The sequence below is a fragment of the Oncorhynchus nerka genome, linkage group LG1, assembly GCF_034236695.1.
Source record: "Oncorhynchus nerka isolate Pitt River linkage group LG1, Oner_Uvic_2.0, whole genome shotgun sequence".
In the NCBI taxonomy this organism is placed as follows: Eukaryota; Metazoa; Chordata; class Actinopteri; order Salmoniformes; family Salmonidae; genus Oncorhynchus; species Oncorhynchus nerka.
In genome coordinates this window covers 58,216,917-58,241,460 of record NC_088396.1, presented here as the reverse complement: position 1 = coordinate 58,241,460, position 24,544 = coordinate 58,216,917, and the positions used below count along the sequence as shown (strand labels likewise).

General features: G+C 43.9%; 1 protein-coding gene across 2 annotated transcripts in view; it reads left to right on the top strand.

Moving 5' to 3' along the window:
* The window catches only part of trpm2 (transient receptor potential cation channel, subfamily M, member 2), a 78,626-nt gene that overhangs the window by 39,499 nt on the left and 14,583 nt on the right, over positions 1-24,544 (top strand). For both annotated transcript variants that reach the window (XM_065019785.1, XM_065019784.1), the window contains 11 exons: positions 6,901-7,272; positions 12,094-12,261; positions 13,064-13,196; positions 14,163-14,308; positions 15,056-15,168; positions 15,694-15,798; positions 16,036-16,117; positions 16,236-16,385; positions 16,508-16,626; positions 18,442-18,574; positions 23,212-23,383. In XM_065019785.1, coding sequence (XP_064875857.1) covers positions 6,901-7,272; positions 12,094-12,261; positions 13,064-13,196; positions 14,163-14,308; positions 15,056-15,168; positions 15,694-15,798; positions 16,036-16,117; positions 16,236-16,385; positions 16,508-16,626; positions 18,442-18,574; positions 23,212-23,383 — 1,693 coding nt within the window. The remainder of the gene's footprint in view (positions 1-6,900; positions 7,273-12,093; positions 12,262-13,063; positions 13,197-14,162; positions 14,309-15,055; positions 15,169-15,693; positions 15,799-16,035; positions 16,118-16,235; positions 16,386-16,507; positions 16,627-18,441; positions 18,575-23,211; positions 23,384-24,544) is intronic.

The window sequence follows — 24,544 nt, the reverse complement described above, 5'->3', positions numbered from 1 at the left end:
GGTCTACCAGCACAGTCTACCAGCACAGCCTACCTGCATAGTCTACCTGCACAGTCTACCTGCATGGTCTACCTGCATAGTCTACCTGCAAAGGCTACCAGCACAGTCTACCTGCATAGTCTACCTGCACAGTCTACCTGCATGGTCTACCTGCACAGTCTACCTGCATGTTCTACCTGCATAGTCTACCAGCACAGTCTACCAGCACAGTCTACCAGCACAGTCTACCAGCATAGTCTACCTGCATAGTCTACCTGCATAGTCTACCAGCATAGTCTACCTGCATTGTCTACCTGCATAGTCTACCTGCACAGTCTACCTGCACAGTCTACCTGCACAGTCTACCTGCATTGTCTACCAGCACAGTCTACCTGCATAGTCTACCTGCATAGTCTACCAGCACAGTCTAACAACATAATAACAATATATACAGGGGGTACCGGTACAGAGTCAATGTGGAGACTATATACAGGGGGTACCGGTACAGAGTCAATGTGGAGGCTATATACAGGGGGTACCGGTACAGAGTCAATGTGGAGGCTATATACAGGGGGTACCGGTACAGAGTTAATGTGGAGGCTATATACAGGGGGTACTGGTACAGAGTCAATGTGGAGACTATATACAGGGGGTACCGGTACAGAGTCAATGTGGAGGCTATATACAGGGGGTACCGGTACAGAGTCAATGTGGAGGCTATATACAGGGTGTACCTTTACAGAGTCAATGTGGAGGCTATATACAGGGGGTACCGGTACAGAGTCAGTGTGGAGACTATATACAGGGGGTACCGGTACAGAGTCAATGTGGAGACTATATACAGGGGGTACCGGTACAGAGTCAATGTGGAGGCTATATACAGGGGTACCGGTACAGAGTCAATGTGGAGACTATATACAGGGGGTACCGGTACAGAGTCAAGGTGGAGACTATATACAGGGGTACCGGTACAGAGTTAATGTGGAGGCTATATACAGGGGGTACTGGTACAGAGTCAATGTGGAGACTATATACAGGGGGTACCGGTACAGAGTCAATGTGGAGGCTATATACAGGGGGTACCGGTACAGAGTCAATGTGGAGGCTATATACAGGGTGTACCTTTACAGAGTCAATGTGGAGGCTATATACAGGGGGTACCGGTACAGAGTCAGTGTGGAGACTATATACAGGGGGTACCGGTACAGAGTCAATGTGGAGACTATATACAGGGGGTACCGGTACAGAGTCAATGTGGAGGCTATATACAGGGGGTACCGGTACAGAGTCAATGTGGAGACTATATACAGGGGGTACCGGTACAGAGTCAATGTGGAGACTATATACAGGGGGTACCGGTACAGAGTCAATGTGGAGGCTATATACAGGGGGTACTGGTACAGAGTCAATGTGGAGACTATATACAGGGGGTACCGGTACAGAGTCAATGTGGAGACTATATACAGGGGGTACCGGTACAGAGTCAATGTGGAGGCTATATACAGGGGGTACTGGTACAGAGTCAATGTGGAGGCTATATACAGGGGGTACCGGTACAGAGTCAATGTGGAGACTATATACACGGGTACCGGTACAGAGTCAATGTGGAGACTATATACAGGGGGTACCGGTACAGAGTCAATGTGGAGGCTATATACAGGGGGTACCGGTACAGAGTCAATGTGGAGGCTATATACAGGGGGTACCGATACAGAGTCAATGTGGAGGCTATATACAGGGGGTACCGGTACAGAGTCAGTGTGGAGACTATATACAGGGGGTACCGGTACAGAGTCAATGTGGAGACTATATACAGGGGGTACCGGTACAGAGTCAATGTGGAGGCTATATACAGGGGGTACCGGTACAGAGTCAATGTGGAGACTATATACAGGGGGTACCGGTACAGAGTCAAGGTGGAGACTATATACAGGGGGTACCGGTACAGAGTTAATGTGGAGGCTATATACAGGGGGTACTGGTACAGAGTCAATGTGGAGACTATATACAGGGGGTACCGGTACAGAGTCAATGTGGAGGCTATATACAGGGGGTACCGGTACAGAGTCAATGTGGAGGCTATATACAGGGTGTACCTTTACAGAGTCAATGTGGAGGCTATATACAGGGGGTACCGGTACAGAGTCAGTGTGGAGACTATATACAGGGGGTACCGGTACAGAGTCAATGTGGAGACTATATACAGGGGGTACCGGTACAGAGTCAATGTGGAGGCTATATACAGGGGGTACCGGTACAGAGTCAATGTGGAGACTATATACAGGGGCGGTACAGAGTCAATGTGGAGACTATATACAGGGGGTACCGGTACAGAGTCAATGTGGAGGCTATATACAGGGGTACTGGTACAGAGTCAATGTGGAGACTATATACAGGGGGTACCGGTACAGAGTCAATGTGGAGACTATATACAGGGGGTACCGGTACAGAGTCAATGTGGAGGCTATATACAGGGGGTACTGGTACAGAGTCAATGTGGAGGCTATATACAGGGGGTACCGGTACAGAGTCAATGTGGAGACTATATACACGGGTACCGGTACAGAGTCAATGTGGAGACTATATACAGGGGGTACCGGTACAGAGTCAATGTGGAGGCTATATACAGGGGGTACCGGTACAGAGTCAATGTGGAGGCTATATACAGGGGGTACCGATACAGAGTCAATGTGGAGGCTATATACAGGGTATTACGGTACAGAGTCAATGTGGAGGCTATATACAGGGGGTACCGGTACAGAGTCAATGTGGAGGCTATATACAGGGGGTACCGGTACAGAGTCAATGTGGAGGCTATATACAGGGGGTACCGATACAGAGTCAATGTGGAGGCTATATACAGGGTATTACAGTACAGAGTCAATGTGGAGGCTATATATTTTTTTATTTTATTTTTTTATTTCACCTTTATTTAACCAGGTAGGCTAGTTGAGAACAAGTTCTCATTTGCAACTGCGACCTGGCCAAGATAAAGCATAGCAGTGTGAACAGACAACACAGAGTTACACATGGAGTAAACAATTAACAAGTCAATAACACAGTAGAAAAAAAAATGGTCAGTCTATATACAATGTGTGCAAAAGGCATGAGGAGGTAGGCGAATAATACAATTTTGCAGATTAACACTGGAGTGATAAATGATCAGATGGTCATGTACAGGTAGAGATATTGGTGTGCAAAAGAGCAGAAAAGTAAATAAAAAATTTTTTTTTTTTTAAACAGTATAAAAACAGTATGGGAATGAGGTAGGTGAAAATGGGTGGGCTATTTACCAATAGACTATGTACAGCTGCAGCGATCGGTTAGCTGCTCGGATAGCTGATGTTTGAAGTTGGTGAGGGAGATAAAAGTCTCCAACTTCAGCGATTTTTGCAGTTCGTTCCAGTCACAGGCAGCAGAGTACTGGAACGAAAGGCGGCCAAATGAGGTGTTGGCTTTAGGGATGATCAGTGAGATACACCTGCTGGAGCGCGTGCTACGGATGGGTGTTGCCATCGTGACCAGTGAACTGAGATAAGGCGGAGCTTTACCTAGCATGGACTTGTAGATGACCTGGAGCCAGTGGGTCTGGCGACGAATATGTAGCGAGGGCCAGCCGACTAGAGCATACAAGTCGCAGTGGTGGGTGGTATAAGGTGCTTTGGTGACAAAACGGATGGCACTGTGATAGACTGCATCCAGTTTGCTGAGTAGAGTGTTGGAAGCCATTTTGTAGATGACATCACCGAAGTCGAGGATCGGTAGGATAGTCAGTTTTACTAGGGTAAGCTTGGCGGCGTGGGTGAAGGAGGCTTTGTTGCGGAATAGAAAGCCGATTCTTGATTTGATTTTCGATTGGAGATGTTTGATGTGAGTCTGGAAGGAGAGGTTGCAGTCTAGCCAGACACCTAGGTACTTATAGATGTCCACATATTCAAGGTCGGAACCATCCAGGGTGGTGATGCTAGTCGGGCATGCGGGTGCAGGCAGCGATCGGTTGAAAAGCATGCATTTGGTTTTACTCGCGTTTAAGAGCAGTTGGAGGCCACGGAAGGAGTGCTGTATGGCATTGAAGCTCGTTTGGAGGTTAGATAGCACAGTGTCCAATGACGGGCCGAAAGTATATAGAATGGTGTCGTCTGCGTAGAGGTGGATCAGGGAATCGCCCGCAGCAAGAGCAACATCATTGATATATACAGAGAAAAGAGTCGGCCCGAGAATTGAACCCTGTGGCACCCCATAGAGACTGCCAGAGGACCGGACAGCATGCCCTCCGATTTGACACACTGAACTCTGTCTGCAAAGTAATTGGTGAACCAGGCAAGGCAGTCATCCGAGAAACCGAGGCTATTGAGTCTGCCGATAAGAATATGGTGATTGACAGAGTCGAAAGCCTTGGCGAGGTCGATGAAGACGGCTGCACAGTACTGTCTTTTATCGATGGCGGTTATGATATCGTTTAGTACCTTGAGCGTGGCTGAGGTGCACCCGTGACCGGCTCGGAAACCAGATTGCACAGCGGAGAAGGTACGGTGGGATTCGAGATGGTCAGTGACCTGTTTGTTGACTTGGCTTTCGAAGACCTTAGATAGGCAGGGCAGGATGGATATAGGTCTGTAGCAGTTTGGGTCCAGGGTGTCTCCCCTTTGAAGAGGGGGATGACTGCGGCAGCTTTCAATCCTTGGGGATCTCAGACGATATGAAAGAGAGGTTGAACAGGCTGGTAATAGGGGTTGCGACAATGGCGGCAGATAGTTTCAGAAATAGAGGGTCCAGATTGTCAAGCCCAGCTGATTTGTACGGGTCTAGGTTTTGCAGCTCTTTCAGAACATCTGCTATCTGGATTTGGGTAAAGGAGAACCTGGAGAGGCTTGGGCGAGGAGCTACGGGGGCGGAGCTGTTGGCCGAGGTTGGAGTAGCCAGGCGGAAGGCATGGCCAGCCGTTGAGTGCTTATTGAAGCTTTCGATAATCGTGGATTTATCGGTGGAGACCGTGTTACCTAGCCTCAGTGCAGTGGGCAGCTGGGAGGAGGTGCTCTTGTTCTCCATGGACTTCACAGTGTCCCAGAACTTTTTGGAGTTGGAGCTACAGGATGCAAACTTCTGCCTGAAGAAGCTGGCCTTAGCTTTCCTGACTGACTGCGTGTATTGGTTCCTGACTTCCCCTGAACAGTTGCATATCACGGGGGCTATTCGATGCTATTGCAGTCCGCCACAGGATGTTTTTGTGCTGGTCGAGGGCAGTCAGGTCTGGAGTGAACCAAGGGCTGTATCTGTTCTTGGTTCTGCATTTTTTGAACGGAGCATGCTTATCTAAAATGGTGAGGAAGTTACTTTTAAAGAATGACCAGGCATCCTCAACTGATCGGATACGGTCAATGTCCTTCCAGGATACCCGGGCCAGGTCGATTAGAAAGGCCTGCTCACAGAAGTGTTTTAGGGAGCGTTTGACAGTGATGAGGGGTGGTCGTTTGACTGCGGCTCCGTGGCGGATACAGGCAATGAGGCAGTGATCGCTGAGTTCCTGGTTGAAGACAGCGGAGGTGTATTTGGAGGGCCAGTTGGTCAGGATGACGTCTATGAGGGTGCCCTTGTTTACAGAGTTAGGGTTGTACCTGGTGGGTTCCTTGATGATTTGAGTGAAATTGAGGGCATCTAGCTTACATTGTAGGACTGCCGGGGTGTTAAGCATATCCCAGTTTAGGTCACCTAACAGAACAAACTCTGAAGCTAGATGGGGGGCGATCAATTCACAAATGGTGTCCAGGGCACAGCTGGGAGCTGAGGGTGGTCGGTAGCAGGCGACAACAGTGAGAGACTTATTTCTGGAGAGGGTAATTTTCAAAATTAGTAGTTCGAACTGTTTGGGTATGGACCTGGAAAGTATGACATTACTTTGCAGGCTATCTCTGCAGTAGACTGCAACTCCGCCCCCTTTGGCAGTTCTATCTTGACGGAAGATGTTATAGTTGGGTATGGAAATCTCTGAATTTTTGGTGGCCTTCCTGAGCCAGGATTCAGACACGGCAAGGACATCAGGGTTAGCAGAGTGTGCTAAAGCAGTGAGTAAAACAAACTTGGGGAGGAGGCTTCTGATGTTGACATGCATAAAACCAAGGCTTTTTCGATCACAGAAGTCAACAAATGAGGGTACCTGGGGACATGCAGGGCCTGGGTTTACCTCCACATCACCCGCGGAACAGAGAAGGAGTAGTATGAGGGTGCGGCTAAAGGCTATCAAAACTGGTCGCCTAGAGCGTTGGGGGCAGAGGATAAGAGGAGCAGGTTTCTGGGCATGGTAGAATATATTCAGGGCATAATGCGCAGACAGGGGTATGGTGGGGTGCGGGTACAGCAGAGGTAGGCCCAGGCACTGGGTGATGATGAGAGAGGTTGTATCTCTGGACATGCTGGTTGTAATGGGTGAGGTCACCGCATGTGTGGGAGGTGGGACAAAGGAGGTAACAGGGGTATGCAGAGTGGGTCTAGGGGCTCCATTGTGAACTAAAACAATGATAACTAACCTGAACAACAGTATACAAGGCATATTGACATCTGAGAGAGACATACAGCGAGGCAAACAGTAATCGCAGGTGTTGAATTTGGAATATACAGGGTATTACGGTACAGAGTCAATGTGGAGGCTATATACAGGGGGTACCGGTACAGAGTCAATGTGGAGGCTATATACAGGGGGTAGCGGTACAGAGTCAATGTGGAGGCTATATACAGGGGGTACCGGTACAGAGTCAATGTGGAGGCTATATACAGGGGGTACCGGTACAGAGTCAATGTGGAGGCTATATACAGGGGGTACCGGTACAGAGTCAATGGTAATAGACTAAATTTAATATTTTAAAAGGTAATTCCAAGATTACAGTATTGTTATCATGTTGAAGAAATCACTCTTCTCCTGTCCAGTCCAGTGACCTGCATCAGGCCATGTTCTCAGCCCTGCTGGGCCACAAGCCGCAATTTGTCCGGCTGCTCCTGGAGAACGGAGTGTGTCTGAGAGAGTTCCTGGGGGACCAGACCACTCTGTGTGACCTCTACACCCAGCTGCCCACTTCCTGCTTCTTCCCACGCCGCCTAGCCAAGCGCATCCAGACCGAGAAGAGTCGACGTAGTCAGACTCTGAGTCCTCGGGGTGCTGCAGGGAGGACCATCTCTCTCAGTCACGTCTCGGATGAGATACGCCACCTACTGGGCAGTTTCACCCAGCCCCTCTACCCCCTGCCTGGCCTGCACTCCACCAGGTACCCAAAGGAACCCAAGGAGGATGTCGCTGTCACAGTGAGTATCAAACTGTGTCAGACAGCATCGCCATGGTGACAGAAGCAGTGGATCTGGTGTGGGGTCATAATATCGTGGCCAGTTATTTGGATGTCTCGTGTAGCTGCCAGCTAGATAGACCTTATAAAGACTATATGTCTATGGTTTCTGTAGCAGCTAGCTAGATATACCTTATAGAGACTATGTGTCTATGGTTTCTGTAGCAGCTAGCTAGATATACCTTATAGAGACTATATGTCTATGGTTTCTGTAGCAGCTAGCTAGATATACCTTATAGAGACTATATGTCTATGGTTTCTGTAGCAGCTAGCTATGCCTATGGTTTCTGTAGCAGCTAGCTAGATATACCTTATAGAGACTATATGTCTATGGTTTCTGTAGCAGCTAGCTAGATATACCTTATAGAGACTATATGTCTATGGTTTCTGTAGCAGCTAGCTAGATATACCTTATAGAGACTATATGTGACCCGTTTCAGAAAAGTAGGCGTATGTCGCAAGTAATGACTTCACAAGAGAGCCATTTGAATGTTTTTTAAATGTATATTTTATCAAAATGCGGTTTTTGGCAGAAATGCCTTCTGGAACATGTGAAATTTCATGTGTCTTAATATCAAAGTTGTATGCCATCTGTAAATACGAATAACATTGTTAAACTACGAGCCTTGTTGGTTAAGCCACAGAAAAAGACAACAACGTTCTCACTAGCCATGATTGGCTGAGATTATGAGTATGCTGGACATGCCGAGAGAAGTTCGGATTGATCTGCCATACAGAAGGCTTCTGTCTATTTGAGCTAGTCAGTCTGTATTGGTAATCCTGTCAAACGTGGCTTTAAAAATAAAATATTGTCTAGTGGAGCTGTATAAGTGTTGTTCTCCACTTTCTGGAGGATCAAGTTTTTAAATCAGTGGAATTAGATTATGATAGCTAAAGACATGGAGGAAACACCTGTCTCTGGATTACATCTTCAAACTAAGGGCCACCATGGCATGGCATCCATGACAGGGAGACGCATCCATCATGCGCGATGATGTATAAAGGTAAGATAGTCTAGCGTTAGCTAGTTACATTTTTCAGATATTACACGTTTATCATTTTGACAAAGTGGTTTCATTTCAAGCTAAAGTGTGCTGTTAGCTAGCTAGCTGATGTTAGCTGGCTGGCTCCCTAGCTAACGTTGTGTATGATGTTATTATTCGTATCCCAGAACCGGTTGCTTTGCTAGTTAGAGCCTAATGTTAGCTAGCTAACATTGAACCTGGTTGTTTAGTTCTCAGCAGATTCATGTAAGATAGTAACGACATGATTTGGCACTATGTTCATTGTTGTTTAACTAGCTAACGTTAACTGGCTGGCTCATTAGCTAACGTTAGGTGACGTGTGTGATCTTACACGTTATTTACCTAGTTAGGCTTATTGTTTACCTAGCTAGCTAGCAACATGTTTTAAGCTAAAGTGTATTGTTAGCTAGCTAGCTAACGTTAGCTGGATGGCTCCCTAGCTAACGTTGTGTATGATGTTATTATTTGTATCCTGGAGCCTTTTGCTTTGCTAGTTAGAGCCTAATGTTAGCTAGCTGACATTGAACCTGGTTGGTTAGCTCCCAGCAGATTCATGGAGTGTAGTCAATACGTGATTTGGCACTATGTTCATTATTGTTTAACTAGATAACGTTAGCTGGCTGGCTCGTTAGCTAATGTTACGTGACGTGTGTGATCTCACGCATTGTTTGCCTAGCTAGGTTCATTGTTTACCTAGCTAGGTAGCTACACGTCTTAAGCTAAAGTGTACAACACCCGTTGAATATGTCAGTAAACGTCGGCAAAAAAGAGTAATGAAATTGTTGCCAGCAGAGCTGGTTAGGCTGTTTTCCTGTTATCCAGAGGTAAACAAATCATCGGCCAGAGCGTCGAGTGTGCCCTTCGAGAGCGAAACAAGATGGGTGGGGCTAAAGCTTAAGGGGGTGTGAACAATGCTGAATGGGTGTAGACAAAGAAGAGCTCTTCACTAGGTATCAAAACATTCAAAGGCCATTTTCTCAAAAGTGTGTTTACAAGTTAATCAACTTTCAAAGCAGAATTACTTTCCCATTGTTCATCAAACGCAGTGTATGGTATACCATTTTGTAGCTCTGAGTCTCTACTTTTATCCAATGTAAAAAAAAACACAATTTCAAAGACCGAATCCAGCTGGTGAGTCACATGTCTCCGATTTCTGTAGCTGCCGGCTAGATATACTTTATAGAGACTATATGTGTCTGGTTTCTATAGCTGTCCACCTAATCAAATCAAATCAAAACCAAATTAAATTGTATTGACCACATACACATATTTAACAGATGTGATTGGTCCATACACATATTTAACAGATGTTATTGGTCCATACACATATTTAACAGATGTTATTGGTCCATACACATATTTAACAGCTTTTATTGGTCCATACACATATTTAACAGCTTTTATTGGTCCATACACATATTTAACAGATGTGATTGGTCCATACACATATTTAACAGATGTGATTGGTCCATACACATATTTAACAAATGTGATTGGTCCATACACATATTTAACAGATGTGATTGGTCCATACACATATTTAACAGATGTGATTGGTCCATACACATATTTAACAGATGTGATTGGTCCATACACATATTTAACAGATGTGATTGGTCCATACACATATTTAACAGATGTGATTGGTCCATACACATATTTAACAGATGTGATTGGTCCATACACATATTTAACAGATGTGATTGGTCCATACACATATTTAACAGATGTGATTGGTCCATACACATATTTATCAGATGTGATTGGTCCATACACATATTTAACAGATGTGATTGGTCCATACACATATTTAACAGATGTGATTGGTCCATACACATATTTAACAGATGTGATTGGTCCATACACATATTTAACAGATGTTATTGCGGGTGTAGCGTAAAGCTTGTGTTCCCAGCTCCAACAGTTCAGTAAAATAATCTGAAATGTAAAAGAATGGAATTAAAAAATAGAGACCCTGTCGGAGACAGGAGACAGGAGTGATATATTTTTATGTACATACACACACTACTGTTCAAAAGTTTAGGGTCACTTACAAATGTCCTTGTTTTTGAAAGAAAAACAAAAAAAATTGTCCATTAAAATAACATCAAATTGATCAGAAATACAGTGTAGACATTGTTAATGTTGTAAATTACTATTGTAGCTGGAAACGGCAGATTGTTTATGGAATATCTAGAGGCCCATTAACAGCAACAATCACTCCACGTTGTGTTAGCTAATCCAAGGTTATCATTTTAAAAGGCTAATTGATGAACTCTGCCTAGAAGGCCTGCATCCCAGAGTCGCCTCTTCACTGTTGACATTGAGACTGGTGTTTTGCATGAGTAGGAATGGTTGAGAGTTTTTGAGGCACCAGTAGCGCAGGCGATGTTTTGATAAAACTTCTGTAGCATTTACTCAGATCTGCTTTGTTAAAGTCCCCAGCTACAATAAATACGTCCTCTGGATATACGGTTTCCAGTTTGCACAAAGCCCAATGTAGTTCCTTGAGAGATGTCGTGGTATCGGCTTGAGGAGGAATATACACGGCTGTGGCGTTGACTGAAGAGAATTCTTTCGGAAGGTGCGGTCAGCATTTGATGGTGAGGTATTCCAGGTCAGGTGAACTAAAGGACTTGAGTTCCTGTACATTACCACAACCACACCATGAGTAGTTAATCATAAAACATACATCTCCACTTATCTTTTTCCCGGAGAGTTCTTTCTTCCTGTCCACGCGATGTACATAGAACCTAGCTGGATATATGGACGGGGACAGTATATATGGAGAGAGCCATGATTCCGTGAAACAGAGTATGTTACTAACCTAACATTTTTATTTTTTTATTTTTTTTATTTCACCTTTATTTAACCAGGTAGGCAAGTTGAGAACAAGTTCTCATTTACAATTGCGACCTGTCCAAGATAAAGCAACTTATCTATCTAACTAACCTAACTAACTAACATATCTAACTAACCTAACTAACTAACTAACCCAACTAACTAACCCAACTAACTAACCCACCTAACTAACCCAACTAACTAACCTAACTAACTAACCCACCTATCTGTTCTGTGCTGTCTACTGACCCACCTATCTGTTCTGTGCTAGTTGTCTACTGACCCACCTATCTGTTCTGTGCTGTCTACTGACCCACCTATCTGTTCTGTGCTGTCTACTGACCCACCTATCTGTGCTGTGCTGTCTACTGACCCACCTATCTGTTCTGTGCTAGTTGTCTACTGACCCACCTATCTGTTCTGTGCTAGTTGTCTACTGACCCACCTATCTGTTCTGTGCTGTCTACTGACCCACCTATCTGTTCTGTGCTGTCTACTGACCCACCTATCTGTTCTGTGCTGTCTACTGACCCACCTATCTGTGCTGTGCTGTCTACTGACCCACCTATCTGTGCTGTGCTGTCTACTGACCCACCTATCTGTTCTGTGCTGTCTACTGACCCACCTATCTGTTCTGTGCTGTCTACTGACCCACCTATCTGTTCTGTGCTGTCTACTGACCCACCTAACTGTTCTGTGCTGTCTACTGATCCACCTATCTGTTCTGTGCTAGCTGTCTACTGACCCACCTATCTGTTCTGTGCTGTCTACTGACCCACCTATCTGTTCTGTGCTGTCTACTGACCCACCTAACTGTTCTGTGCTGTCTACTGACCCACCTATCTGTTCTGTGCTGTCTACTGACCCACCTATCTGTTCTGTGCTGTCTACTGACCCACCTATCTGTTCTGTGCTAGCTGCCACCTAAAGAGCAGCTGGAGCTCCAGGCCTCGCCAGACCCAGACAGAGGACCAGGGAGAGATTCAGAAAGGGGAGAGGAGACTTTCAGAGACCCAGGCAGAGACCTTTTCCTCTGGGCCATCCTGCAGAACCAGAAAGAGCTGGCTGAGATCGCCTGGGAGCAGGTAGAGTAGGTTAGGAACCAGTGCAGGGCAGTCTAAATATCGAACTGACTGTCTGGTGTAGTTATCTAGTTATCTAGTTATCCAGTTATCTAGTTATCTAGTTATCTAGTTATCTAGTTATCCAGTTATCCAGTTATCTAGTTATACAGTTATCTAGTTGTCTAGTTATCCAGTTATCCAGTTATCCAGTTATCTAGTTATCCAGTTATCCAGTTATCTAGTTATCTAGTTATCCAGTTATCCAGTTATCTAGTTATACAGTTATCTAGTTATCTAGTTATCCAGTTATCCAGTTATCTAGTTATACAGTTATCTAGTTATCTAGTTATCCAGTTATCCAGTTATCTAGCTATCTAGTTATCCAGTTATCTAGTTATCTAGTTATCTAGTTATCCAGTTATCTAGTTATCTAGTTATCTAGTTATCCAGTTATCCAGTTATCTAGTTATACAGTTATCTAGTTGTCTAGTTATCCAGTTATCCAGTTATCCAGTTATCTAGTTATCCAGTTATCCAGTTATCTAGTTATCTAGTTATCCAGTTATCCAGTTATCTAGTTATACAGTTATCTAGTTATCTAGTTATCCAGTTATCCAGTTATCTAGTTATACAGTTATCTAGTTATCTAGTTATCCAGTTATCCAGTTATCTAGCTATCTAGTTATCCAGTTATCTAGTTATCTAGTTGTCCCAAAGTATTCATTCTGCAGTTAAAGCAAAATGCTTGAAACAGACTAAATAAGAATATATGATTAGAGAAATCAATATTATTACTCTTAACATGTTTGTTCGTTGTGTGCAGTCCCGGGACTGTACGTCAGCAGCTCTGGCCGCTAGTAAGATCCTGAAGAAGCTGGCTGAGGAAGGAGCGGAAGAGGAGGATGAGGCGGAGGAGATGAGAGAACTGGCCAAACACTATGAGAGACACGCCATCGGTACAGTAGCCGACACAATAATATATACTGTCCTTATTAACCATCGCTACAGTAGCCGTCACACTAAGACATACTGTCCATATTAACATTTGCCCCAGTCTGAGGTCCTGAGCTCTCTACAAGCTTTAATAAGACATTAAAATATTGTTAAGAAATTCTCAGCAATCTAAGTCAGAGTACATTTTTCATCAGTACGAAACAAATCATGTTGAAACTGAGCATACTCCCGTTGGTTAGCATGGTGGACGCAGCCATTTCCATCCCTATAGCACCATCTGTCGAAACTAATATTAGCATATCTTGTTGGATAAATCCAGGTAGTGATTCCAGGTTTAATAAGATTTATTCCGTTTAGTGCCTAATGAACATGACCCAGGACAAGCATCATGATCTCACTATTTATAAGGCAATGCCCATGGACTCTATGTTCCATTAACATAAACTTGCTACAGTTCCTGAGTATTATCATTATCATCAAAAATTGCAATTTGGATATAGGTCAGTTTCACTCTCAGGATCAGAGTTCGCCCTCTTCATTCACCAGGACATGCTGAGAAAAGTGTCAATGTCTTTGGTACACAAATTCTTTACCCATGTCACCATTAGCATAACAACTATCAAAACAATCAATCCATAATACATTAATTGTTCCATTCATGTAGTTATTAAGGTAATTCCTTAAGGTAAACTCTGAAGGGTTTTATGCAACTGGGCCCTGCACCTAAATATAAATTGTACCGACACCAAAAATGAGTACTGACATCTATTTCAGTCCAAGTCAAGCACTGTAAATTAATGAGCAGACTTTGTTATTTGACAAATTATTCTCCCGTCTGTCAGTCCTGTTATCTTGTGGTGAGACTGAGTGACCAAGTCCTGTCTCTCTTAGGTGTGTTCCGTGAGTTGTCTTGTCCTGTCTATCAGGTGTGTTCATTGTATGTCCTGTGTGCGTGTGTGTTGTCTCAGGTGTGTTCAATAAGTGCCACTGCTGTGATGAGGAGCGTGCCCAGAGGCTGCTAATCCGGATCTCTTCATCCTGGGGTCAAACCACTTGTCTGAGGCTGGCTCTGGAGGCTGATGACAAGAGCTTTGTTGCTCACTCTGGGGTTCAGGTAGGTCAAATGTCATTCTGGGGTTCAGGTAACTCCAGTTATATTATCACTAGCCTTTTGAATTGTATTTAATTAATCACACTTCTCGCAAATATTTTCCTTACACTTCCTTTGGTCTTGTGAGATCTAGTGGAGTAGTAGTGGATTAAACGGTTTCTAAAGCAGGTGTTGTGTTGTGTAGCACTGTTTCTGTGATTGGGTCGTGACTGAGTTGTCTGTTCTGTCTCCTCCAGGCTCTCCTGATCCAGAACTGGTCCTGAGTCGTCTGTTCTGTCTCCCCCAAAATCTCAGGCTCTCCTGATCCAGAACTGGTCCTGAGTCGTCTGTTCTGTCTCCCCCAGGCTCTCCTGATCCAGAACTGGTCCTGAGTCGTCTGTTCTGTCTCCCCCAAAATCTCAGGCTCTCCTGATCCAGAACTGGTCCTGAGTCGTCTGTTCTGTCTCCCCCAGGCTCTCCTGATCCAGAACTGGTCCGGAGCCGTCTGTTCTGTCTCCCCCAGGCTCTCCTGATCCAGAACTGGTCCTGAGTCGTCTGTTCTGTCTCCCCCAAAATCTCAGGCTCTCCTGATCCAGAACTGGTCCTGAGTTGTCTGTTCTGTCTCCCCCAAAACCTCAGGCTCTCCTGATCCAGAACTGATCCAGAATCAGGCTCTCCTGATCCAGAACTGGTCCTGAGTCGTCTGTTCTGTCTCCCCCAGTCACTCCTGACCCAGATCTGGTCCTGAGTCTTCCGTTCTGTTTCCCCCAGGCTCTCCTGACCCAGATCTGGTGTGGGGAGCTGGCGGCGGACAATCCTCTGTGGAGGGTGCTGCTATGTATGCTGTTCTTCCCTCTCATTTACACTGGCTTCCTGGGATTCAGGTAACTAATCTCTGATCCCTAACCTTGCCCCTAAGCCCTAACCTCTATCACTGGCCCCTAACCGTGGCCCCTAACCCTGTCCCCTAACCCCGGCCCCTAACCCCTAACCATGTCCCCTAACCCTTCTGTGAAGGGTGCTACTCTGTGCTGTTCTTCCTGCTCATCTACACTGGCTTCCTGTGATTCAGGTAACTAACCTCTGTCCACTAACCCCTCTGTGGAGGGTGCTACTCTGTGCTGTTCTTCCGGCTCATCTACACTGGCTTCCTGGGATTCAGGTAGGTACTGCTGGCCACAGCTCTGTAACAATGTAGTGGTTTACCAGAGATAGGAGGACAGAGTCTGGGTGAGGAGAGAGAATGTCGTAAAACCTCAGGCACACCACATGGCTGCAGCAACACCAATGGTAGAAGACTGAACTGCCATCTTGCTCACTCAGGGAAGTGAATCTAACTGGATGTATAAATGACTAAACGCTGAACATGTTCTGGGTCTGGATGAGTAAAATCCTCTCTAATCCCCCAGGCGTGATGAGTCCATCCAGAGAGAGGCAGAGAGGAGTGCTGAGCTGCTCACCATGGAGTCATTAACAGGAAGCCAGGCCTGCACCAGGAGGAAGTATCCTGTACAGTGAGTCTGATTATACACTGAGAGTCTGTCCCAGATGGCCCCCTCTTCCCTATAAAAGTAGACTGGGGATCTTTCCGAGATGGCCCCCTATTCCCTATTAAAGTAGTGCACTAGAAGGACAAAGGGTGACATTTCTGTTGCATATTGAGTTACATTCTGCAGCTATAAACACTTACCTGACACCTCACCCCTGACCTCTCCCTCCTGACCTCTCACCTTTGCCGTCTGCCCCCTCAGTGACCTCCCTGCCAGGAACCCTCTGGGTCTGAAGCCGTTGACAGTCTCCACCCGGCTGGTCAGCCTCTTCACCTCTCCTCAGGTAAACCCTTACCCAACCCCTCACCACTAACCTCTGTTGATCTCTCTCCAGGTGAAGTTCAACGGTTGCTGTTAACCCTTACCTGACCCCTGACCTCTGTTGACTTCTCCCCATACAGGTGAAGTTCTACTGGAACATCTTGTCCTACTTCAGCTTCCTGCTGCTGTTTTCTGTGGTGCTGATGATCGACTTCCAGACCACGCCCTCCTGGAGGGAGGGGCTTCTCTATGTCTGGCTCATCTCATTGATCTGTGAGGAGGTCCGACAGGTGAGACACATTGTCCTGTGCACGCACACACACATCCTAGCCAAAATAAATTGGCCAAACGAGTATGACGTTAGAAGATGGATGTGTCTACAGTATTAACTATGTCTTGTTTGTGCCTTCAGCTGTTCCATGACCCAGATGGGTTTGGGTTCCGTAAGAAGGCTGATATGTACATTAATGACATGTGGAACATTCTAGACTTTCTGTCCATACTGCTCTTCATCATCGGCCTGGCCTTCAGGTGAGCTGCCTCCTCTTCCTCATGTTCTTCTTCCTCTAACGCTCGCTAGCGTTAAAGATGAACTCCACTGTAGGGAATGGTAGCTAACATTTAAGATGGACCGCGCTGTAGGGAACGCTGGCTAGCGTTAAATATGGACTCCACTGTAGGAAACGCTAGCTAGCGTTAAAGGTGGACTCCGCTGTAAGGAACGCTAGTTAGACTCCACTGTAGAGAATGGTAGCTAGCATTAAAGATGGACTCCGCTGTAGGGAACGCTAGCTAGCGTTAAATATGGAGTCCGCTGTAGGGAACGCTAGCTAGCGTTAAAGATGGACTCCACTGTAGGAAACGCTAGCTAGCGTTAAAGATGGACTCCACTGTAAGAAACGCTAGCTAGCGTTAAAGATGGACTCCACTGTAAGAAACACTAGCTAGCGTTAAAGATGGACTCCGCTGTAGGAAACACTAGGTAGCGTTAAAGGTGGAATCCACTGTAGGGTTACGCTAGCTAGCGTTAAAGATGGACTCCACTGTAGGAAAAGCTAGCTAGCGTTAAAGATGGATTCCGCTGTAGGGAACGCTAGATAGAGTTAAAGATGGACTCCACTGTAGGAAACGCTAGCTAGCGTTAAAGATGGACTCCGCTGTGGGGAAACAGCTCCATGTGCAGTAGCAATGTAATACAGCAAATGGCCGTAGCAGTTTCACCATTAATGATTCCAGCGTTAACCTGTTGCCTCTACTTGGGACGCTTGCGTCCCAACTAGAGCTCTGGAAATGCAAATGCGCTACGCTAAATGCTAATAGTATTAGTTAAAACTCAAAAGTTCATTAAAATACACATGCAGGGTATCAAATTAAAGCTACACTCGTTGTGAATCCAGGCAACAAGTCCGATTTTTAAAATGCTTTTCGGCGACAGCATGAGAAGCTATTATCTGATAGCATGCACCAATACACTACAACAGAAAAGCACAGCAGGGGACGTAAACAAAATAATTAGCATTTCGGCGTTACACAAACCGCACAATAAAATAGAAAACAGTCATTACCTTTCACCATCTTCTTTGTTGGCACTCCTAGATGTCCCATAAACACTATTGGGTCTTTATTTCGATTAAATCGGGCCATATAAAGCCAAGATATCGTTATATGTAGACTGTGTGATAAACGAAAAAAACAGCGATTTCACAACGTAACGTCATTTTTAAAATTCAAAAGTAGACGATAAACTTTCACAAAACACTTCGAAATACGTTTGTAATGCTACTTTAGGTATTAGTAAACGTTAATAAGCGATAAAAATCATCCGTAGGCGATGTAAATATCATTAGCTGTCGTCTTGGAAAAAATTTCAGGAGAGAGCTCTTCCGGAATGATCTGGGCGGAGACCGGAGGTAAGCGGTGCCCCTCTTTCGGTTCAACCAAGAATCAAAGATGATTAAATTCACAAGATACTCGACAACATGGGGATGCTGTGGGAGTTGAATGCTCGGTCTTATCTAATTCGGCTCACTGTTAACAATTGCTGGAAGTGGCGCAAGGATATTTATTTCCATTTTCTGTGATCAGGTTTTCCTGCGCTTTCCGATGTAACGCACGTTATGTAATAGCCACAGTCGTGATTTAACCAGTTTTAAAAACGTCCGAGGGTTTCCTATCCACACATTCTAACCATATGAACGTACTATATTCCTGGCATGAGTAGCAGGGCGCTGAAATGTTGCGCGATTTTTAACAAAATTTTCAAAAAAGTAGAGGGTCGACTGAAGAGGTTAATGTCTATCAAGAGATGATCTCATACAACTGATCTACTGTATATTTCACTTGCAGACTGACCACCAGGTTGTTCTATGCAGGGAAGGTCATCCTGTGTATCGACTTCATCATCTTCTGTCTTCGTCTCATGGCCATATTCATCATCAGTAAAACTCTGGGCCCCAAGATCATCATCGTCAGGAGAATGGTGAGAGGATGGATTGATACACATTAATTGGGGCTAGCCCTGAATTACTGCCCCTTCTGGAGGAATTCGGCACCCATATAAAACATGATAAATTTTTGTCAAAAGTTGCTAATATATGCATATAAAAATTATTATCGAATAGGAAACACTCTAAAGCTTATAAAACCGTTTAAATTTTGTCTCTATGTAAAGCAGAAGTCTCAGGGCATGCATTCTCCCAAAGTCTCTCTTGTAATGAAAAAAGTTGCCACCACTTCAACGTCATCGTATACACACTTCCCAAGCAGTTATAACCATGGAAACAGTTTCTACGTCTTCAGCGTGAAGCCTGCTTTCGATGAGGCGTGTAACTGTGAGAATTGCGCGCTCACGAGACGTTCAGCGTGCCCAAACGTCCCGGTGACGCAAAAAAAAAGTTTCACCAATGCCAGCTGGGAAATTTCTCTCTCTTTCCCTCAGGATGAATTGAACAACGTGTGTTTCTCTGTTCGCCCTCACGATTGCTGTAGACCTTTATAACATGTTAAGGCTTAATTATAAACATAGTTTGACAAGTTTACTCGAAATATAATGTATACTTTCGACGTTTTGGTGCGCATCCACTTGAAATTTGCATACATTTCGACCGAAAAGTGTCTAGTTTGAAAACGGAAAGACACAGACTTGAAAACTGAACGCTAACTTGGTGAGTATTAACCCTTCCAGGTCTTCTGAAGGAAGAACAGCCATGGTAAGGGAATATTTATGTCTTCATTTTGGGTTTCTGTCGACTCCAAGATAGAGGAGTCAGTATGCTAAATGGGAGCGCCGACTCCCTATTATAGCCTAGTGAAGGCCAAATGTAACGTTAAAAATAATTGTAAAATAGCGATTGCATTTAGAAGAAGTTTATCTTGCCATACATATGTAAAACATGCATATTTAGTCAAAGTTTATGATGTGTATTCCTTGTTAGCTGACGTTATCTGCATATTTTTTCCTACTTGGCTATGCTAATGAGGTATGTATGCAGTGGTGGTTGGACATAAATATGTGCTATGTTTTCGCCGTAAAACATTTTAGAAATCTGACTTGCTGGGTAGATAAATAACTTCTTTATCTTTCATTTGAGCCATTTTTCAAGCGATTCTGTGGAGGTTAAATATTTTTAGGATTATTTCTTGCGTTCCCTGCGCCACATTACAGCTCAGGGGGGGTGGGGGGAGTTCCCAAAGGGGAACTAGTAGCTCTAACAGGTTTTAACTTCATGTTATTGTGTTCTCTTCTTACAGACAGAGAGGTACATCCTACATTTTATACAGACTACAATGATGAGTCCTAAAATATTCCCCTGTGATAAAACATAATACTGAATGGTAGATTGCAACCAAGGGTTTTAGGTTGTGCAGCATGTAAACAATACCACCAAAATCCGATACAGGGAGAAGCGTGGTTTGAACAATCTTTCTCCTATATTTAATACTAACACGGAACCCAAACCGGCTGCGCGCGTGCACCATCGTGCATACAATTATTTTATCCCCCTACACCAAACGCGACCACGACACGCAGGTTAAATATCAAAATCAACTCTGAACCAATTACATTAAATTTGGGGACAGGTCGAAAAGCATTAAACATTTATGGCACTTGCTAGCTAATTTGTCCTATTTAGCTAGCTTGCTGTTGCAAGGTAATTTATCCTGGGATATAAACATTGAGTTGTTATTTTACCTGAAATGCACAAGGTCCTCTACTCCGGCAATTAATCCACACATAAAACGGTCAACCGAATTCTTTATAGTCATCTCTCCTCCGTCCAGGCTTTTTCATCTTTGTACTTACATGGTGATCGGCATCTAAACTTTCATAGTATTACTACGACGACCGGCAACATAGTTCGTCTTTCAATCACCCACGTGGGTATAACCAATGAGGAGATGACACGTGGGTACGTGCTTCTATAAGTGCGATCTGCGTCAGAAATAGAAAGGACTTCTATTTTATCTTTTGGCAATGCAGACACTTGTTGACACGTGCGAGCAGTGTGAGTGCAATAATTGACTAACATAGATTTCTAAATTTATTTTGCAACTCTCGCGCAAGCGACGCAAGCGGTGTAGTCAGGGTATTAGGCATATTTCGATATAAAAAAACAATCTTAGCTTCTTAGTCAGATGTTTTATATGCATTACAAAGGACAACTTGTCATCAATCCAGACACCCAGGTACTTATATTGAGAAACAAGCTCAATGTGGGCTCCATTTATAGAACAGATATGCAGGACCTCAGTGTCAACATTCCGTGACCTAGAGAACAACATGAGCTTGGTTTTACTTATATTTAACACTAATTTAAGATCTGTAAGTGATTTCTGAATTGAATCAAAGTCATGCTGACGTTCACAAATGGCTTGCTGCACCGAGGTGGCACAGGAATACATAACTCTGTCATCTGCATAGAGATGAATGTTACAAGTTTTAACAGTGTTTCCTATGTCATTAATATACAACGTGAACAATAATGGACCCATTATCGAACCCTGAGGAACACCTTTTGAATCTCAAGAAATTCAGATTTAACCCCATCTATCAAGATGGCCTGAGTTCTGTTGCTAAAATAATTCAGATTAAACCCCATCTATCAAGATGGCCTGAGTTCTGTTGCTAAAATAATTCAGATTAAACCCCATCTATCAAGATGGCCTGAGTTCTGTCGCAAAGATAATTCAGATTAAACCCCATCTATCAAGATGGCCTGAGTTCTGTTGCTAAAATAATTCCGATTTAACCCCATCTATCAAGATGGCCTGAGTTCTGTCACTAAGGTAATTCTGAAACCATAAATAGGCTGTATATCCCAGGCCTACTCTTGATAATGATCAACAGTGTCGAATGCCTTCCTGATAACAATGTTAAATAAAAAATGTTGGCTACTGATCCAGTAATAAGGGATGCTCCAAATGATCAGCCCATGTCTAATGTTAACAAAGCATCCAGGACTTCTTTATCAGTGAATTTTCACCATCTACATCCAAACTACTCTTTTCAAGAGCTGGCTTTGAAATACATTCAAATATAAAGCCTGTAGAGATAAAATGATGATTAATGATATACATTTTGTCAGTAATTGGGACAGAATCTAAATTAATTTATTATGGGAGAGAAGAGGAGACACAACACTTCGGTGATTTAACAGCTTTCCAGAATTTAGCTGGATTTCCTGTACATTCAGATACTGTATTAACATAATAATCTGATTTTGCTTTTTTAACTAGTTCCCAAAAGAGTGTTAAACAAATCAAATATATTTTATATTTGACATTCTTCCCTTTGCCCTGATGACATCTTTGCACACTCTTCGCATTCTCTCAACCAGCTTCACCTGGAATGAATTTCCAACAGTCTTGAAGGAGTTCCCACATGTGCTGAGCACTTATTGGCTGCTTTTCCTTCACTCTGTGGTCCAACTCATCCCAAACCATTTCAATTGGGTTGAGGTCAGGTGATTGGGGAGGCCACTTACATCACTCTCCTTCTTGGTAAAATATCCCTTACACAGCCTGGAGGTGTGTGGGGTCATTGTCCTGTTGGAAAAACAAATGATAGTCCCACTAAGCGCAAACCAGGTGGGATGGCTTGAAGTATGCCTTGAATTCTAAATAAATCACAGACAGTGTCTCCAGCAAATCACCCCCACACCATCACATCTCCTCCTCCATGCTTCACTGTGGGAACCACACATGCGGAGATCATCCATTCACCTATTCTGCGTCTTACAAAGACACAGCGCTTGGAACCAAAAATCTCACATTTGGACTCATCAGACCAACGGGCAGATTTCCACCTGTCTAATGTCCATTGCTCAGGTTTCTTGGCCCAAGCAAGTCTCTTCTTCTTATTGGTGTCCTTTAGTCGTGGTTTCTTTGCATCAATGTGACCATGAAGGCCTGAGTCTCCTCAACAGCTGGTGTTGAGATGTGTCTGTTTCTCGAACTCTGTGAAGCATTTATTTGGGCTTCTATTTCTGAGGCTGGTAACTCTAATGAATTTATCCTCTGCAGCAGAGGTAACTCTGGGTCTTCCTTTCCTGTAGCGGTCCTCATGAGAGCTAGTTTCAACATAGCGCTTGATTGTTTTTGCGGAAGAAATGTTCAAAGTTCTTGATATCGGCCTGGACGGATAAACATGGATAAACCTTTGAGATATATATGTCCAGTGGTGTAAAAGTACTTTAAAATACTACTTAAGTCGTATTTTGGGATATCTGTACTTTACTTGACTATTTATATTTTTCACAACTTTTACTTAACTACATTCCTAAAGAAAATAATGTACTTTTTACGACATAAATTTTCACTGACACCAAAAGTTCTCGTTACATTTTGAATGCTTAGCAGGAAAGGAAACTGGTCAAATTCACACACTTATCAATTGAACATTCCTGGTTATCTCCACTGGCCATGATCTGGCAGAATCACTAAACACAAAACCTTCTCATGTATGTTTGCGTTCAATTGAACATTCCAGTATGTAAAAACATACTGAATGCATCCCTTAAAAACAACATTTATGGCTCATTTTACCCCTCTTAAAATTGACTGCTATCGACCATCATGGGGTATTAAACTACTTGTTATCTCTCTCCTCTCCTCCAGATGTTGGACATGTTCTTCTTCATGTTCCTGCTGAGTATCTGGGTGGTAGCATACGGCGTTGCTAAGCAGGGCATCCTCATCCACAACGAGGACAGACTGGACTGGATCGTCCGGGGCGTCATCTACGAACCATACCTTATCATCTTCGGGAATATGCCCTCTAACATCGACAGTAAGTCAACTGATCAATCAATTAATCAATCAAATATATTTATATAGCCCTTCTTACATCAGCTGATGTCACAAAGTGCAGTACAGAAACCCAGCCTAAAACCCCAAACAGCAAGCAATGCAAATGTAGAAGCATGATCAAATGATGTGCAGATGAATAGGAACCGTCCTATCGCCTATGCAGCTATGTATTTCTATTTTTTATGTCTTTCTATTTTTTATGTCTTTCTATTTGTGCTCCTGTTTGAGTAGCCTGGTCCAGGTGTGTTTGTGCTCCTGTTTGAGTAGCCTGGTCCAGGTGTGTTTGTGCTCCTGTTTGAGTAGCCTGGTCCAGGTGTATTTGTGCTCTTGTTTGAGTAGCCTGGTCCAGATGTGTTTGTGCTCCTGTTTGAGTAGCCTGGTCCAGGTGTGTTTGTGCTCCTGTTTGAGTAGCCTGGTCCAGGTGTGTGTGTCAAATCAAATCAAATCAAATCAAATTTTATTTGTCACATACACATGGTTAGCAGATGTTAATGCGAGTGTAGCGAAATGCTTGTGCTTCTAGTTCCGACAATGCAGTGATAACCAACAAGTAATCTAACTAACAATTCTAAAACTACTGTCTTATACACAGTGTAAGGGGATAAAGAATATGTACATAAGGATATATGAGTGAGTGATGGTACAGAGCAGCATACAGTAGATGGTATCGAGTACAGTATATACATATGAGATGAGTATGTAGACAAAGTAAACAAAGTGGCATAGTTAAAGTGGCTAGTGATACATGTATTACATAAGGATGCAGTCGATGATGTAGAGTACAGTATATACGTATGCATATGAGATGAATAATGTAGGGTAAGTAACATTATATAAGGTAGCATTGTTTAAAGTGGCTAGTGATATATTTACATCATTTCCCATCAATTCCCATTATTAAAGTGGCTGGAGTTGGGTCAGTGTCAATGACAGTGTGTTGGCAGCAGCCACTCAATGGTGGCTGTTTAACAGTCTGATAGCCTTGAGATAGAAGCTGTTTTCAGTCTCTCAGTCCCAGCTTTGATGCACCTGTACTGACCTCGCCTTCTGGATGATAGCGGGGTGAACAGGCAGTGGTTCGGTGGTTGATGTCCTTGATGATCTTTATGGCCTTCCTGTAACATCGGGTGGTGTAGGTGTC